Source organism: Aethalodelphis obliquidens, unplaced genomic scaffold, assembly GCF_003676395.1.
Source record: "Aethalodelphis obliquidens isolate GAN/ISIS:26980383/991018 unplaced genomic scaffold, ASM367639v1 scaffold2, whole genome shotgun sequence".
Classification (NCBI taxonomy): Eukaryota; Metazoa; Chordata; class Mammalia; order Artiodactyla; family Delphinidae; genus Aethalodelphis; species Aethalodelphis obliquidens.
In genome coordinates this window covers 57,764,328-57,782,135 of record NW_020837946.1, presented here as the reverse complement: position 1 = coordinate 57,782,135, position 17,808 = coordinate 57,764,328, and the positions used below count along the sequence as shown (strand labels likewise).

Below are 17,808 nucleotides of genomic sequence, written 5' to 3'. Positions count from 1 at the left end.
TTATTTTTAATTATGGTTAAATACACATAAAATTTACTATCTTAACCACGTTTAACCATTCAATCAGTGGCGTTAAGTACATTCACAGTGTTTTACAACCATCAGAACTGTCCATTTCCGGAACTTCTTCATCATCTCAGGCTGAAGCGCTACCCATCAAGCAATAACTCTCCCCTTCCCCAGAGCTTGGTAGCCTCTATTCTATTTTCTGTCTAATGAATTTGGCTACTCTAGGTACCTTCTGTAAGTGGAGTCACACAATATTTGTCCTTTTGTATCTGGCTTATTTACTTAGCATAATGTTTTCAAGGGTGATCTGTATTGTAGCATTTATCAAAATTTCATTCCTCTTTAAGGTTGAATAATTCATTATAAATGTATGTATATGTATGTGTGTGTGTGTGTATATATATATATATATACACACACACACACACCACGTTTTGTTTATCTATTGATGGACATTTGGGTGGTTTCCACCATTCGGCTATTGTGAATAATCCTGCAGTGAACTTTGGTGTCCAAGTATCTGTTCAGGTCCCTGCTTTCAGTTCTTTTGGGTGTATACCTAGGAGTGGAATTGGTGGATCATATGACAATTCTACGTTCAGCTTTTTTTTTTTAACATCTTTGTTGGAGTATAGTCGCTTTACAATGGTGTGTTAGTTTCTGCTGTATAACAAAGTGAATCAGCTATATGCACACGTATATCCCCATATCCCCTCCCTCTTGCGCCTCCCTCCCATCTACGTTTTGCTTTTTGAGGAATTGCCAAACCTTTTTCCCTTTAGTTTACTCTTAAATGAAGGCACTCAGTCCTGCCACGGGTGTGTGATGGGGAGTCCCATGGAGATGCAGATCGAACCCACCTGCATTCAGACGGGCTGCCTGGCACTGCCATTCCCTGTTCTCCCTGGTACTGATGTGGATCAGATGTGTTCTGGGGATCTGATGGTCATTACTGAGCCCAGGGCTGCACATATTCTAGTTCTGGGGTGAACTGCCTTGTGGCTTATAGGTTGCTATGGAGAAAGGAAATAATTTTCTCTCCTTGTCCAGAATTGCAGAAATGATGATGATGTGTGCACACATTTCGGATTTCATTTATAGAACTAGAACCCCAAACAGGAGTGGGGTAAGGACTGGGGGAAAAGGCAGGCGGTTTAATTGGGAAGGCAGAAAGATGGCTGACACTAGGACTGAACCTCTCAGAAACACTGACCAGAGTCGCAGAATGGCCCAGATGGAGCCAGAGTTGATCCAAAGAGCAAGCGAGCAGATGAACTGGCCCAGCCCAGAGCTGCTTTGAACCTACAAGGCTAGGTTCAAATGTCAGTTCTCCTTGTTATTTTGGGCCGTGAACTTAACCTCCCTCAAGTTCAGTTTCCGCATTTGTAAAACAGGGACAGTCATGAGAGTTCTGAGGATAAATAAAAACATGCCTGCGAGCCCCTTCCCACAGTGCCTGGGCCCACGCTCAATACAGGTTAGGACCTCTTTTCCCTCAAACCCCGAGCATCAAGCTCAGGTGCTGTATTAGACTGGGAAGACCTTCCCTCACGTCCAAGTTCTAGAAACCTACTTTAAAGCATGAGTTTTTGAGGCAGTTTGCGTTGTGGTGGCCACTCTAGAATTGTCCTATTGTCTTTCTACTGCTTTCTTTCTCTCCAAGTCAAATGTTTCATCTTTTTGGGACTGGTAGATGGGGCTTTTGTAGAAGGTACAAAACGGACTTTTAAGCAAAGGATAGACTCTTTGCGTAAAATTTCAAAAACTAACAGAAAAGCTCAGTTATCCTGGGCAAAATTCTTCTGGACACTGTTGGAAATGAACGCTTCATGTAGCAATCCAGATTCATTTACTGCAAAGGGTTCATTCTCCCGGCAGCCACAGCAGGAGTGAAGGGAGAAGCAATGTGAAGACACTTTGAGGCCATAACCTTATGTAAACAGAAACTTTTGTCATGAATAATAAATACAGAAAATTAAATGTTTGATAAGTGAGCATGTATCCAAGTAGATGAATTTCCCTGGCGCTGAGTTTCAGCTCAGCTTTCTGCTCATCCTTGCTGATTTAATTCAATGAGCCGACCTGCAAACACAGCCAGCGTTCCGATGATGCAGACGAGCATGAAGATTCCGAGGAGAATGTGGTCCATCACCATTGCAACGTACTTCCATTCCTCGGCCGCCTGGGAGAGAGGAATGTGTTAGAATTTCCGTAAGACGATCATGGACTCACGATGTTCGTGCTATCCATCATCTAGGGGCCCTTCAGTCTGTTGATCATCCCTCCACTGGCATTATGATCTTTATTTTTTAAATAGGTTATTCACAATATGATGACTTGCTAAGATGGCCTAGGGGGTCACTGGGCACATCTTACATCAGTAGCTGCCCCTTGAACGCCAACCTTCCCATCAAGCCAAACCCATCCCTCTGTGCTCGAGCATTTGACCATTTAAACAAGAGGTGCAGATCTCAAGCCACAGAGCTTACGTTATTGGACTCCTGGTCTGACTTCATGGTCTCTGCGATGTATTTGATGCCCTCAATGGCACTTTTCACCTCGGGGTGTTTGATCAGGGGAGAGTGGAAACCCATGGGTGGAGGTCCCGGCTTCCCAGAAATGTCAGAAATATCAATGTCTTCTGTAAAAATTTTTTTGTCTTGTTTTTCTCTGGATGGTCTTTTCATCGTGGAGAAGAACATGATATTTGGGATAGTGTCAATAAAAACCTATAACAAAATTTAAAAAGTCCACGTATGGGAATTATTGTCAGCAGGGCAAGCATCAAACTCTGATTTTGCATAAGCAATGTGACCTTAGGCGAATTATTCAGCTTCTCTGGGCCTCAGCCTCTTTGTCCCTAAAACAAAAGGACTCTACTAGATTTTCTCAGAGCTTGCTCATCTGTATCCTGTGACCCGTCAAATTACTAAGGCTAACAGAGATGATTCTGTAATGCCAGCAGCTTGCCACTGGAGGGAGCCTGTGTGCAGCTACTGACTCAAGAAACCAATGAAGCTTAAACTTCCAGACCCCCTGTAGGCACCCACCTCTTTCAAGGCCTGTGTCCTCATGATCAAAAGGTTAAAGAAAGGGCCCCTCCCGTTAAAAAAAAATATATATATATAAGCTTCCTGCCCCACAAAACAGCTAGACTGTTTTCTTCTGTTTCGTGTTCCTGAAGAAATGCAACATAGGTATTGCCAGGAGTCACTTGGCCTTTAGAGAAGCAGGGACTGTCTCTCCTCCCAAAAGAATACATTGCAAGCGGTAGTTTCTCTGTCAATTCATAACAAATCTTTTGCATTGTGCACAAAAGACTGGATGTTAGTGTCTCTGTGAAGATGTATAAAAGAACCAACATATTGGAAATGTTAACACATTTTAAAATTCAGTAATGTAAATATTGGAGACCAAGTTCCTCACTAAAACTTTTTGACAATCTCTCATCAAGCCCCCTCCCTACCCCCACTCCCAATTTCTAGCCCTTATTCTAGTCTCAGCAGATGATTCTACCAGCAAAAAAATAAGCAGTCTGTTCACAAACTGGAAGACATAAAAACAGACATCTCAAGATTTCACAGCATTTGAATAAAAGGATAGTGATTTATTCATCTTCTCTAATCAGAGATTCTTTAAGGCTGAGTTTGGAATGGGCTTTGTTAATTCTGGTTTTCTTATCTCCCTGGGCCGGTTGCTTGAGTTATTTATACCCAGCAAGAAGCCAAAGAAAGTTCCTTCCCCAAAACCCCTACAGCCCAGAAAGGACTTTCCGTTCCTAAGTGCCCACAAGGGTTACCTAGGAGGCCACTGGCCACACAGAAGAGTAGACCTGCGGATGCCTTGAGGGAGGGGCAGCCCTGGGCAAAGTGTGCCGGGGCCTTGCTCGCTCACCTTCCGCACCCACTCGGGCATGACGTGGGTGCTGGGGGAGCGGTGGTGTGTGTTGATGACGATGACGGTGATGATGATGGATGCGATGACAAACACCATGGTGAACAGCATGTACTTCCCAATCAAGGGCACCGCACTGGAGGTGGAAGGGATCAGCTCCACAATGACCAGAAGGAACACGGTTAAGGACAGCAGGACAGAGATGCTCAGAGTCATCTTCTCTCCTGGACAAAAGAAGAAACAAACACAACCCACCTGTTATGGGCTAAATTGTTCTTCCACCCAAATTTATGTGTTGAAACACTAAGCCCCAGCATCTCAGGGACTGTTTTGGAGATAGGCCTTTAACGATGTAATTCAATTAAAATGAGGTCTTAGCGTGGGCCCTCATCCAATATGACTGGTGTCCTTATCAGAAAAGGAGATTAAGACACAGACACACACAGAGGAAAGGCCATGTGAGGACCCAGGCTGAAGACAGCCATCTGCAAGCCCAGGAGAGAGGCCTCAGAGGAAACCAACCCTGCTGACTCCTTGATCTTGGACTTCCAGCCTCCAGCACTGTGGGAAAATAAATCTCTGTTGCTTAAGCCACCAGTCTGTGGTCCTTGGTGAAGGCAGCCCTAGCAAATGAGCACACCACCAAAACCCAAGGGTGAGAGGACTGTGACTGGCATGTTCTCAAGGTCTCGTTGTGGGGAATTTTTTCTGCAGAATTTCCTGTGAGACCTTGGCACCTTAACTGTGCTGGTGATGGCAGGTGGCAGGCATTTCCATTAGAGGCTGCCAAGCAGGGGATGCTACTTCACCTCTTGCCCAGCATTCCGTTTCTTGGCGGAACTCAGGGAACGTAGAGAGGTTCTGGGTGGTAATCGAGACCCCAGATGGCAGTTTTTCCGTCCGCAGCAGAATGTCTTAAACCTCACAAAACTGAACTGCAGCCTGGCCTACTTGTTACCCAGCAGATGATGGGCAGCCCAGAAGTACGTGTATCTTTTTCTCATTGTGGGAGCAAAAAAAAAGCTGCAAGACCCAAGCCGAGAAAGGACAACATCCATGATTTCACACCACTCGCTTTCTCATCTTCATCGAAGGGGATGATTTGGGGTTTTTTTTCTTGTTTTGACTTTTTTTGTTTTTCATACTAAGGTATGAGGGATTCCCCTTCTCCTGAATCTTTTCTCCAGGCCCTACACTTTCAGGGTGAACAATTCCCGGATGGTGTCCTGGTTGGACAAGGAAACAAGAAAGCCAGGGGCTGGATGGCACTGGAATATTTTTGTGGGGATTGACCAGCTCAGATGCAGTAGAGAGCCCTTGGGAGGGACTTTCCTTGGGCTGGTCTTGGTGTTTGTGTCCTGGGAAACCCCTCGTATGGTCCTGCTTTCCAGTGTGGAGCTTTTCCCATTCTGGATGTGTCCAGATGCTAGGAATATACACAGGACCCAGAGTGGATGCAAACAAGAAATTGTCCGTTTCTGGTGGGTAGGAAAGTCTTCAAAGGTAAAAAAGAAAACAGAATTATAAATATCCAATATTGATCAAGGTCCATCCAATTTCTTGATGAATGATAATAACGATAGCTAACAGTTATCAAGCAGTCTCACTGTTCTAAATGCTTTTCAAGCATAAATCATTTAATATTTATAGAAACTCTGATTAGTTTCCATATGGCCCTGCCTAGAGTGTTCTATCTTCACTTTAAGAAGCTTCATTTGATTGGAAAGGTGAAAAGATATTTGTTTGTGATGATTTGTTTAAGAATGAGTACAATCCCTAGAACACATGTTCTGTGGGGAACATTCTGCCTTGTTCTCTACCTTATCCCTGTCTTGTAACAGTTGTTTAAACGGTACATGTTGAGTGAGTGAATGTGTACGTTTTTTTTTTTCTTGTTGGAGAGTTGGATTTAGACTTTTGTGGGGGTTTTTTTTTTTTTGGCCTTTTGATAAAATTGTTATCTGTCATAAGTTTGAGGACCACCTTACCATCTTTCTTTTTTCCCTGCTTGTCTGCCGTAAATCATTTAAGAGCAGTGACGTGCTTGCAGGCATATGTGTTCCCTTTCCCCCTTTTCTGTAGATTGTTGGTGTCTGGTGAAATCATGTCACAGATGTGATTACTCAGTAGGAGGTAAGTAAGTCGTCCAGGCTGATATGGGAGAAAGAATTGCCACTTGGGAAGTATGGGGTTGTGTGTAAAGATACTGCCATCTGGAGAATAGATACACAACAGCTATTTTCAAGGGGCAAGCCGTGGGCAAAGGAGGCAAGACCTGAGCAGTCACGTACAGCAAGTGACTTCATGGGGTATGAGGCACCGGTAGTGCCTGTGATACACGCCTTACCCAGCACACTTCGGGGCACACAGCAGGTATTCAGCAAATAGATGCTGGTGGTTATTCACTTAACCGGACTGAGCTGTGTATGCGCATCTTCGGAGTCCCGTTCAGCTCTCTGCCTGCTCTGTAGTCGGCCCCAGCTGGAATGTCACCACTGCACATGGCCAGTCAGTACACGCATCCTCCCAGGGACGATGGTTTGGGTCTGTCTGCCTGTATTTGTTTATTAGCCGTGGTTATTTCTGGCTTCCCCCAAAATAGTAGCCCGAGATCCATCAGGGTCAGCAGCTGCTGCCATGGCAGGCAACTGCACCCACCTGAGTCCGTGGGCAGGTAGAACACCAGGCCGGTTAAGAAGGAGAAGAGCAGGCAGGGAATGATGACGTTGACGATGAAGTAGAGGGGCAGGCGCTGCATGACAAAGTGGTAGGTGATGTCCAGGTAGGGGGTGGAGGGGCAGCAGGCGTAGAACACCCAGTGCTTCCAGCCCCGGGACTCCTTGATCACCCATTCCCCACTCTCCATGAAGTTGCTTAGGTCTGGCTGGTCGCTTTCCTGAGAAGATGGAATGAAACTTTGAATTCCCAGCCTCATCACCCTGAGGAGGGGGAGGGTTTCCTAATCAGCTGTGACAAGGCAACCGATCCCAGCACTGTCACATACCCAGGAGGGACCCTGGGTCACCTTCGCTTTGGGGTCTTAGGTTCCTTTCCTGTAAAATAAGGGGGTTTGGACTGTTGGGATTCTCCATGTTGACTATACATTCAAGTCACTTGGGAGCTTTAAAATATATTGGTGCCCTAGCTCCACCCCAGTCTGATTAAATAAGAATTCTTGGGCCTGAGCCTGGGCATAGAGAATTATTTAAGCCCCAGGTGGTTCTCTTATGCAGTGCATCAAGAACCTTCCCAACCAATTGAGAACCATCAAACTAGACAATCCCCAAAGTTCGAATGGGTGCTGAGAGCCTATGATAATGGAGGGGCAGAGTTGGAGACCTGAATCACGCTTTTCCTGCATCCAACCTCCTCACAGTAGGTCACCACCCACCGGGTTGATGGCCACCACGGATCCGTCATAGGTCCAGGTGCCCAGCTTCATGCTGCAGTTCTGTTCGTCAAAGGGAAAGTGGGTGACGATGATCTCACAGTAGCTTTTGAAGATGGCGGGAGGTGTCCACGTGATGTGGCCAGTGTAGTCCAGGAGCACTTTGGTGAACTTGACAATGGCAAAGTCACCATCTGCACTACAATTGGGATAAAAGAGGAACAGGGATCCAAGTGACAGATGAGCCTTCAATTCTGCTTGGGGATGCTAACGGGAGACAGTTGTTAATTATTCAGGTGCTAATTATAGAAGCTCTCTTTTGCACTGCATCGCTTTTTATCTGTGGCAATGTTTTTCAAATTTGTCTGATAATAAAGATCACTGGGGTGCTTGTTTAAAATATAGATTCCTGAATCTAAAAAATAATACAAGTGAATCTTTACAGAACAAAAACAGACTCACAGATACAGAAAACAAACTTATGGTTACCAAAGGGGAGAAGGAGGGAGAGGGACAAATTAGGAGTATGGGATTAACGGATACAAACTACTCTACTTAAAATAGATAAGCAACAGGGATTTAGTGTATAGCACAGGGAATTATATTCAATATCTTGTAATAACCTATAATGGAATATAAGCTGCAAAAAATCTGAATCACTATGCTCTATACCTACAACTAACACAATATTATAAATCAACTACACTTCAATAAAAAATAAAGTAAAACAAAATATAGATTCCTGAGCACCATCTGAGTGCTGAATCAGGATATCTAGGGATGAACCCGAGAATCTACAGTTTTAAAGGAATAACAGGTGACATGGATTCACTGCGTCCCAGATTCTTCTTCCCAGTCCTCAGTAGTATTTGTGATGTTAATCTCCATGTATCCCTTCTCTGATATACTTTGAAAGTTAATTGAGAAAAAACCCAGGAATTTTAAAGAAAAACACGTCTAGTGGCTCATTACGGTGACAAGCACGTTAAAGAAGGGGTCTGTTACCTTTAAAGAACTATTTAGACCGCAGTGGGGTGGGGTCACAAACTCAGATGCCTCCAGGGCCAGGCAGGCAAGGAAGGAGGGAGGGTTGAGCCTGGCATGGGGAGAGACCCTCTCTCCCCTGAGGAAGGCACCACTCAGCTCTGCCATGGTGTCTGCGTGGGAGCGAAGGCTCCATGTTGCCTGATATTGGATTCTTCCTTGGAAGCTGGGAATCAAGACTTTTAATCCAAGGTCGCCTTTTTTTTTCTTTTTCACTGTTGGGGCCTCTCCCTTTGCGGAGCACAGGCTCCGGACGCGCAGGCTCAGCGGCCATGGCTCACGGGCCCAGCCGCTCCGCGGCATGTGGGATCTTCCCGGACCGGGGCACGAACCCCGTGTCCCCTGCATCAGCAGGTGGACTCTCAACCACTGCGCCACCGGGGAAGCCCCAAAGTTGCCATATTTTTGAAAGTTGGATTTTTCTAGAGAAGTTAAAAATTCAGATTTTAATGTATTTCCTAATTTTCAAATGTTGGCAATAATTTCTCATTAAAAAAGGCAACATGGTAGATACTAAAAAAATAACAAACTATTTCTGCAGGTCTTGTTCAGTGGGTGGTCTGCTCATTCCAGAACAGCCTGTGCCCCAGGGCCTTGGCAGAGAGCAGGACGGTATAATAGGTGCTGAAAAGTGGGCGGGGTCTACCTTGCTGGGCTTTCAGGGACACGCGGTATATATTGTGCCTCACTTCATAAATCGAGAGATTTTCTTCTCATTAACTTTTCCTTGGGACTGAGAAGAGGCTCTATCCAGAAAACTATGCAGCTTGAGACCCTCCCAGCAGAGCAGAGGGAAAGGATGGTCTATGTCTGTCCTTCGAAGCAGGTGAAACAGGATTCTTTCCCCCATGAGGGTCTTTCTGAGTGAGCTTATCAAAAGGACCTGAGGATTTTAATTGCTTCCCTCAGATTCTAAGTGAAAGAGAAACTTAACTCTGAGAGATAGACACTCTGTCCTATGAGCATACTTGTCCAAAAGTTTACACAAATGATTATGTACTTTGACTCAAGTTTGAATCCCAGGTCGGATTGGAAAATATGTAATAAAATATCAAAGTTGGGGAGGGTCGTCTTAAAAGGTATCATTTCTGCTCACTAGCCCTGGCCACCTTGCCTGGTGAGTCTGCTAGAACGCACAGCCTGCTCGCTCCAGACACGTGCTATAGAATGTCAGACCACAAATCCTCTAGGCCAGTGTTGAATGCTCCTGCCTGGGAAGGATGCTCTTTGCAATGAACATTCCCTGACAAATGAAGGGCGTATGATAATGAACGTGTCATTAAATTGGAGTGTCTTGAATCACATTATAATTTCACAACATGCAGTCTGTCACAGAGCCCAGTGGATGGGCTACATAGGCATCCCAGGCCATCAGCAGCACGCGGCATCTTGGGATGCTGTGAGGATGTGATGAATAACAACCCCAGGAGGTTCAGACCTATTGGTCGGAAGGACATTTAATTCCAAGGAACTCAATTATATGATGTTTGGGTTCCTTGGATAGTTGCCATATACCCTACAGGAGCTCTCAGGGATTAAATGTCCCCCACCCTGCAGCCCTGTTTCAATTTGGCTCTGATAATTGTTTCTATTCATAACACGAGACACCATATGGCACCCCTAGCATGTCAACTTGGCTCTTGGTTTTTAAGGGTTATTTAATGTGAACAGTGGTGAGACGCATGCCAAGAGTGGCAGCCCTTCCGTTAGGGCACTTGGGCTCCACCTGCCCCCGTAATGTCCGCCTTCTCATCCTGTCTGTTTTGCTTACTTGTTATAAAGAACTAGGTCCGGGCGCCAGATCTTTTCCGATGGAATGTGAATTTTTTTCACGCCACCATAGTCGTCTGGGTTCCATTTTAAGTTGTAATCCACCCATTGCTAGAAATGAAGACATTTAGTAGATTAAAAAACTAAAAATATTTTTAAAATCTAGGCTTATCAAGAGCTCTGATGAGCATGGCAATTCAGGTATGGACAGAAATTGTGTTCCAGTAAGAAGGTTTTGATTCAGAATTCAGTTTTCCCCTTAGTAACAAGTAAGAGCCAACACAGGGCACTGAGTACATGCAGGCACTGTTGTAAGCATTTTACCCATATTCATCATTTAGTCCTCACAATGTTCCCATGAGGTAGGAGTGATTATTGACCCCATTTTACAGGTGAGAAAACAAAGGTAGCCCCAAGTAACGCCACCAAGTGGTAGCAGATCTACCAGGTACACTCCCACCTTAGGAAAGGAGAATGACCCTATTGGGAATGTTTTCCTCAAGCAGGCAACATCATATTTTTAAAAAGTATTATATTTTCTTCTACATTATGAAAGTAACATATACCCAATGCAGCAAATTTGGATAACACAGTGTTGAATTGTCTCCCCCAAATTAATATGAAGTTCTAAACCCCCAAGAATGTGACCTTATTTGGAGTTAGGGTCTTTACAGAGGTAATTAAGTTAAAGTGAAGTCATTAAGGTGGGCCCTAATCCAATATGACTGGTGTCCTTATAAGATAGGGACATTTGAAGACAGATACATATTCAGGAATAAAGTCATGTGAACATGAAGACAACGAATTCTGAGCAAAGGAGAGAGGCCTGGAGCAGGTTCTCCCTCACAAACTTCAGAAGGAACCAATTCTGCCAACACCTTAATTTTGGACTTCTGACCTCAAAAACTGTGAGACAATAAGTTTCTGTTGTTTAAGCTGTCCAGGTTGTGACTTTGTTCCAGGAGTCCTAGCAAATTAATACACACAGAAAAAGCACAAAGTACAATAAAAAATAAACACCAAAACATGATCCACAGCCCCACTACCCCAAAATATCTACTTTTAACATTTTGGTACATATCCCTGTTACCTAAATTGATTCCCTCTGGGCCCATGTTAAATTTCAGGGTGAATAAAAGCAACATGAATGCAATTATCTAGCTGAGTTACCTGTTTCAGACGAACATTGGTTGTCACGATCTGATTTACTTCATCCTGCAAAAAAGATAAGGCCCCATCTTTAGGAGGACAAGAGGGGAGCCAGGGGAGGATGGTCCGGGGTGGGAGGTGTGGAGAGCCTGGAGCTCTCTTGTCTCACCACATTGATGAGCTGTATCAGCTGCAGGCCCACCGTCACCTCCACGGCCTTGCGGTGGTCTTCCACGGGCCGTACTACGCTGTTGTAGTTTTCAAATAGCTTTGCCACCAGGCGGGTCTCATGTTCGGAACCCAGGACGAGGCCAGCTGAGACAGCAAACAACACGCTCACTGTCAGTGTCTGCTCCCACCTTCTACACACAGTAACTGAGGTGTGGCCAACTCATGGAAGGCACGCAGGCCCCCTTGTTGAAGGGCTCCCTGACGCAGCTATTATTGCCTTGAATTCCTTTCCAAGTGCAGCTGCCAATGTGGTCCCTTCCCAGTGGGGCATGCCAGATTATCATGCACTTGTACTTTGGACAGATGACATTCCTTCATCCAGCATCTGTCTGCATCAAGTTTGCTAGGAACACGCACACACAAGAAGAAAGGTCCACACAAAGTCGGTCTTGGTATTTCAGAATCTGGTCATGATGCAATGAAATCTCAGATTGGCTGGCCTCAGAGCTCCTGATGCTATGAACAGCCCAAAACTGATGCTGATTCACACCCACTAAGATGTTATTCCATAATTAACAAAATTAAAATTGACAAATATTGGTGAGAAACTGGAATCCTTACAGAGAAACTGGAATCCTCATATGTTGCTGTTGAGAGGTAAATGGTGTAGCTGCTGTGGAAAGCAGTTTGGTGGTTTCTCACACAAGTTATACACAGAGCTACCATATGACCTAGTAATGCCATTCCTGGGTATATCCACAAACGAACTGGTCATACAAAGATTTGTACATGGGGTGGGGGGTGTATAAATTAGGAGGTTGGGATTAACGTATACACACTACTATATATAAAATAGATAACCAACAAGGACCTACTGGGCATTACACTCAATATTCTCTAAAGGAAAAGAATCTGTAAAGGAATATACATACATATATATATGACTGAATCACTGTGCTGTACACTTGAAACTAACACAGTATTGTAAATCAACTATACTTCAATTTAAAAAAAAAAATACAAACAAAAAACCCCCAAAGCAAACAAAAAATCTGTACATGAATATTCATAGCAATATTTACAATAGCGATACGGTAGAAACAACCCACGTGTCCATCAGTGGATAAATGGATAAACAAATTGTGGTATATCTATGCAGTAGAATATTATTCAGCCATGAAAAGGGATGAAGTTCTGATACACGCTACAGCATGAATGACTCCTGAAAACATTATGCTAAGGGATAGAAGTCAGACAAAAAAGGGCACGTATTGTATGATTTCATGTATATGAAATATTCAGAATAGGTCAATCCGTAGAACAGAGAGTAGGTTAGTGGTTACTAGGGACTGTGGGGACTGGGGAATGGGAGTGACTGCTAATGGGCCCAGGGTTTCCTTCTAGGGTGATGAAAAAGTTCTGGAATTAGTGGTGATGCTTGCGTAACTTTGTGAACGTACCTAGTACCACTGGATTGTGTACTTTAAAATGGAAATTTTATGTCATGTGTATTTTACCATGGTAAATCTTACATACTTATGTATTTTTCCATAATTTGAAAAATAAAAAAAATAATCACTGCTGATGGGCCCATGTCCCAATTAAGTTGCTAAGAGTGAAAACCACATGTCCTGCTGACCTGGGTTTGGGGCTCCTATTTGGAGCATGAATGATTCCAAGGAATCTTTACTACGTTTTCCTTCGGGATGGAGGGCAGTATCATCCAGTATTCTCAGAGCCCACAGGCTTTGTGTGTCCAGCGTGATGTGCTCCTTACCAGCAGGCAGGCAGGCAGGCAGACATTCTCGCCTGAGATTCCGAGAAGTGGGCTGACTTGTCTGAGGTCATGCGGCTAGGGCAGAGCTGAAGTTAGAGCCGGTCATTCTGTGCCGTGCTCCTGTACTCCCTTTTAATGTTATGAATGTGCTGGAAACTGTACAGCTACATGTGCCATTATTCCTATGAGAAAATGTGTTCCAAATTCCAACAAGTTCCTTATGAAGGATCTCTGTAACTCAAGCCTGCTGTGGTCTGGAGGTTGCCTGTTCAGGGCTGGGAGAGGAAGTAGACACACAATCCGTTTGTCCGGATTCGTGTAACCAGATCTCCCCTTCCGCAGGTTGTTGCTGAAACTACACTTTTTCCCTGGGCCAAGACAACTTTAAAAATGAAACAAGTGAGATGCTTTCCCTTTTTTCCCAGTTGTGTTAACCGATCACCGCTAAGGCAGGTGATTGGTTGTGTTTTTTTCCTCCTTCGATCCTAAGTTTGGAAGCATTTGCCAACAAAATAATTATTAAGTAAAAACTAATTCTGTTTTCTATCTTTATTGATCAACAAAAATAATAACGAACACACCCAACTTGTTTTGTGCCAGACCTTCTTCTGTGTGCTTTATATGTACTAAGTCTTTCAATCCTCATAACTGGGTGTGGTATGTACTATAATCATCCTCACTTTACAGATGAGGAAATTGAGGCCCAGATTTCATAAATGGTGGAGCCAGGATTGACACCCAGAGCCCATGCTCTCAACCACTGTTTCTCATCCAGAACTTTATATCAGTTTGAAACAACCAATGTTATGGAATGAATTGAAACATGTTCATGCTCCCGAAAGTATGTGTTTTAATTAACCTGTAGAGCTTTATTAAAGGTCCTGTATTTGTATTACCTTATTGAATCCTTATAAAAATCCTATGAGGTCAGTCTTTACTCCTACTTCACAGATGGGAAAACTGAGGTCTGGAGAGCTGAGTCATGTATTCATGGCTCCCAGCTAGTTAGAGGTGGGATTATAAGTGGAGGCCGTCTGACGAGAGGGCCTGTGCTCTTTACCACCTCCCTAAAGGCCAATGTATCATGTCCATTCGGATTTTTGAAGGTTTCAGTATAGCTCAGATATCTTTATTATGACCTTCCTGGACTCTATATACTGAATGCCTTACCTAGCCTACCTCTTCATTTCTAGTTTCCCAAATTTTCTGAACCTAAAAGGGTCTGTGCAGAGCTTTCATGTGGCATCTCCCCCAAACTACCTGCATTTGAGGACCCTTAGAGCAGCATGTTGTCCAAAGACCCAGGTTTTGCAGGTGCCCCACTGAGCCCCTGGGATGCAGCTGTCCTCTGTCCTCCACACCTTGTCTATCTTGGGACCCGCCTAGCCCACGGTGGGAGCAGTGGGGGACTGGCGTGGATCACTGAGTGCCTTGGCCACTGGGTTTGAGGTTATCGCTTTGGTGTTACCTTGGGCTGCTTATTTTTAAGTGACCGTTTATTCCAGTTTGACAGGAAGAACATACTAGAAAGCAACAGAGAGAGCAGATGCTCAGCGTTCTGTGACAGGAAAACTATGCGGGCCAACCCTAAGTTCTGCTAGGGAGTAGGGACCACTGGGGAGCCAGGCACGGTCGGGGTTCCAGGGATACTCACTTCTTCCTCTGCACCCTCACCAAGGCCAAGGGACCTTGTGCCTTTCGTAATGAACTTCTAAGGAATTTCTAAGGAGGTCTCCATTTCTTAGACCATATTCGTTGGTATTCTTTTCTTTTTTCCTCCCCAAAGCGGGGTAGAGTGATAGAAAACTTATAGGACCTGAACTCAGAATTCTAGGATTCTGTTCCCAACTCCAGTATGGTCTGGAGAATTGGACCATCTCTTCACGGATTCAATAAATCACAGTAAATACTTTCTTTAAAAGGCAGGATGTAAATTAACAAACACAGACAAACACATACATAATGTCAGAGTCTCCCTTTTCAGCCAAATCATGCTGGTCATCCCTATTCAGATGGTGGTAACGTTAATTCATTCACATATTCGTTGAACATTTGCTGCGTGCAAAGCATTGTTTGAGTAGCTTTGAGGTTTTCCAACATGAATCTGATACAGATCCTGTCTTCCTTCCTTCATGGACATTGATATTTTCCATTTACATAAATAACTGTAAACAAGCTGGAAAGTAATATGCCGTAAGAAAGGTGGTAATGACGTGCTTGGGATTCCTGAGCTGGGGGAGAGGAAAGGTTATAATGAAAGTGCTATAAAAATAGAACAGAGATCATTATGTGTTACGCTAACACGGGAAAAAGTGTCCCTCACTTTTGCCCCCAAAGGACTGAATCTAAGTAGGGGAACCCAGCCACAATTTTAAAGTGTTCTTTTGTCCCATACTAGTCCAATCTATATTTTTATGTGGGGCACACCTTCGTGGGTTGGACAAATGGAATTCTGTCCTGTTAATGGTCACCTTGGGTAATTCTTATCTCAACCTGGTGCTGTGTTTCTTGCTACCTTTTCAATTTCAGGCTGTGTTTTCTGACCATGCACATAAAAAAATGGAGTCTGATCGCATTCCAAAGTTTGTACATGAAGTGACTTTGAGAAGGTCAGTTCATGTCTTTTAGCCTCAGTTTCCCTATAATATAAATTTGAAGATGTTGGATTGCCTCGTCTTGCTCTAAATTTCTGTTAACTATCCGTGTGAATTGACACCAGCAAACTCTAGGTTTGATCTAAATACATATCACATACTTCAAAAAAGAGCTAAACTTGCATTTTTGGAGATCTTTGGTGTCCTAAAAGACCTCTTAAGGATTTTTATATACAAACATATCACTTAAGAATTTCCATTGAGTGTAGTGTTTGCAAACACACACACACACACCACCACCACCATTACCACCAAGCCAGCTTTGGTTGGATCGAGTCCAAATCCCAGAGGATATAGTTTATCAGAGTTTAGGCTATTTGTTCAACTCTGCTATTGAAAACCATTTATAATACAGCTCTTCACCTCTCTTGCCCAGAAGACCTGTGTTTGTCAGAGCAGTATTAGAGAAGAGAAATCACAGAATGTCAGTCGCCTTGTTTCTCAGTTGAGATGATATCACCAGTAAACTTTTATATGAAGCAATCAGCAAACATCTATTTCCCTCGACCGGAAGTTTGGGATTCAGGATAGCTTTTCAGCTGCTGCGTTGTGACACATTCCAGAGTTGAACGCAGGTCAAGGGCTGTGCAAGGTTTTATGGTTTCGATTCAAACCCAAACCTACATATAGTAGTGTCCTTTTAAAAAAAAAAAGTAGGCCGTAATGCATTCATATGATTTTTTTTTTAGCTTCAGAAGTTAAAAAAATTACAAAATATTTCATCTCTCATGGAGAGAGTTTAGTTACAGTTATGAAAAGGTTTCTCCCTCCAGCACATGGAGCTGTCAATCTATCCTCTTCATTTTCAGAATTCTCCTAGAGCCATAAAAAGACTTGTTAACCATACTGCTTGTGATTATAAGTCACCCTTCTATGTTCCTATATTTGTTCAACTACGATAGCAGCTCCGGGATGGTAGAAGAGGTGCTGAATCAGATCATACGGATTTACTAAGATGCAGGCACTGAAGGAAAGAGAGATTGCATGTCTACTTTGTAGCTTTTGACCAGGCAGCTCCTATTTTAATTGGATAACCCAACTAAAACTCTTTATCCACAAACCCAATCAAGCCAACATCGGTGAGAAACGGACAGAGCAGCCCGGGGCTGGTGAAGTCCTGCCGTTCTGTGTTCCCATCAAAGAAGCAAGACTCTGGTTCGGGGGCTTCTAGTGTTTTAGCCTCAAAGGAGCAGCCCTGGCACTTACCTGAGCAGAGGCCAAGGAACAGCAGCAGTGGCCGGGGCTCCATGGGCTGGTGGTGGGGTGTTCGCCTGGGCCGCTCTCTGGCTGGACACTCAGCTGCTGGAGGGTTTGGCAAGTGAGTGAGCTGAACCAAGCTATTGTTTACACCACCTGTTCGTGGCAGTGACAGCTGGGCTGCCCGGAGCCCTGGAGCCCGGGGCTGAGGTCCTTACGTTATTGCAGGGCGGACACTTTACACAACTGCTGGAACTTTGACAAGTTGAGGGTGAACTGCACTGTGTTTTCAATGCACCATGAGTCAGGTCTTCATAAAAAAAAAAAAACAAAAAAACACGTTAGAGTAGGGAATGAATTATTTTGCCCGGTGAGCAACTCCCTCCCTTTTGTATAAACCAGACCCTCATCTGTGTGGATTGATTTGATCAGGGTCACTGGATCTGAGTAGATAGTCAGCTGTGTGTGTAAGACACTGATCATCTAAATCACAAAAGTCCACATTCTACAGAGAGGAAAATTTATTTGCTCTGGTTCCCTCTAGGCTGAGAATGCCTGGGGCTTCTGTGAGGGAATGAATTTGAAAAGAGTGGGGTTGGTGCCGCTGGAGAGAATTCCATGTTTGATTGGGTTTGGTTTCAGTGGCTTCTTCCATAAAACTGGTTTTACGATGGCCCCCGGAGTGGCTGTCCCCAGCCCTGTCTCTGTATCAGGCAATACCTATCCTGCAGTGTGCCATTAGCGACAGCAAACAG

At 44.1% G+C, this 17,808-nt stretch overlaps 1 protein-coding gene across 1 annotated transcript; it reads right to left on the bottom strand.

Annotated features, from left to right (window-relative positions):
• Positions 1-1,620: 1,620 nt before the first annotated feature.
• On the bottom strand, positions 1,621-17,557 carry CHRNA1 (cholinergic receptor nicotinic alpha 1 subunit). Its single transcript, XM_027127844.1, has 9 exons — positions 17,063-17,557; positions 11,424-11,569; positions 11,276-11,320; positions 10,107-10,216; positions 7,295-7,490; positions 6,562-6,799; positions 3,904-4,127; positions 2,499-2,738; positions 1,621-2,191 (listed from the first exon to the last, which is right to left on the bottom strand). Exons 1-9 carry the CDS (start codon positions 17,103-17,105, stop codon positions 2,060-2,062), a joined length of 1,374 nt encoding a protein of 457 aa, XP_026983645.1. The 5' UTR covers positions 17,106-17,557; the 3' UTR covers positions 1,621-2,059.
• Between the last annotated feature and the right edge of the window lie 251 nt (positions 17,558-17,808).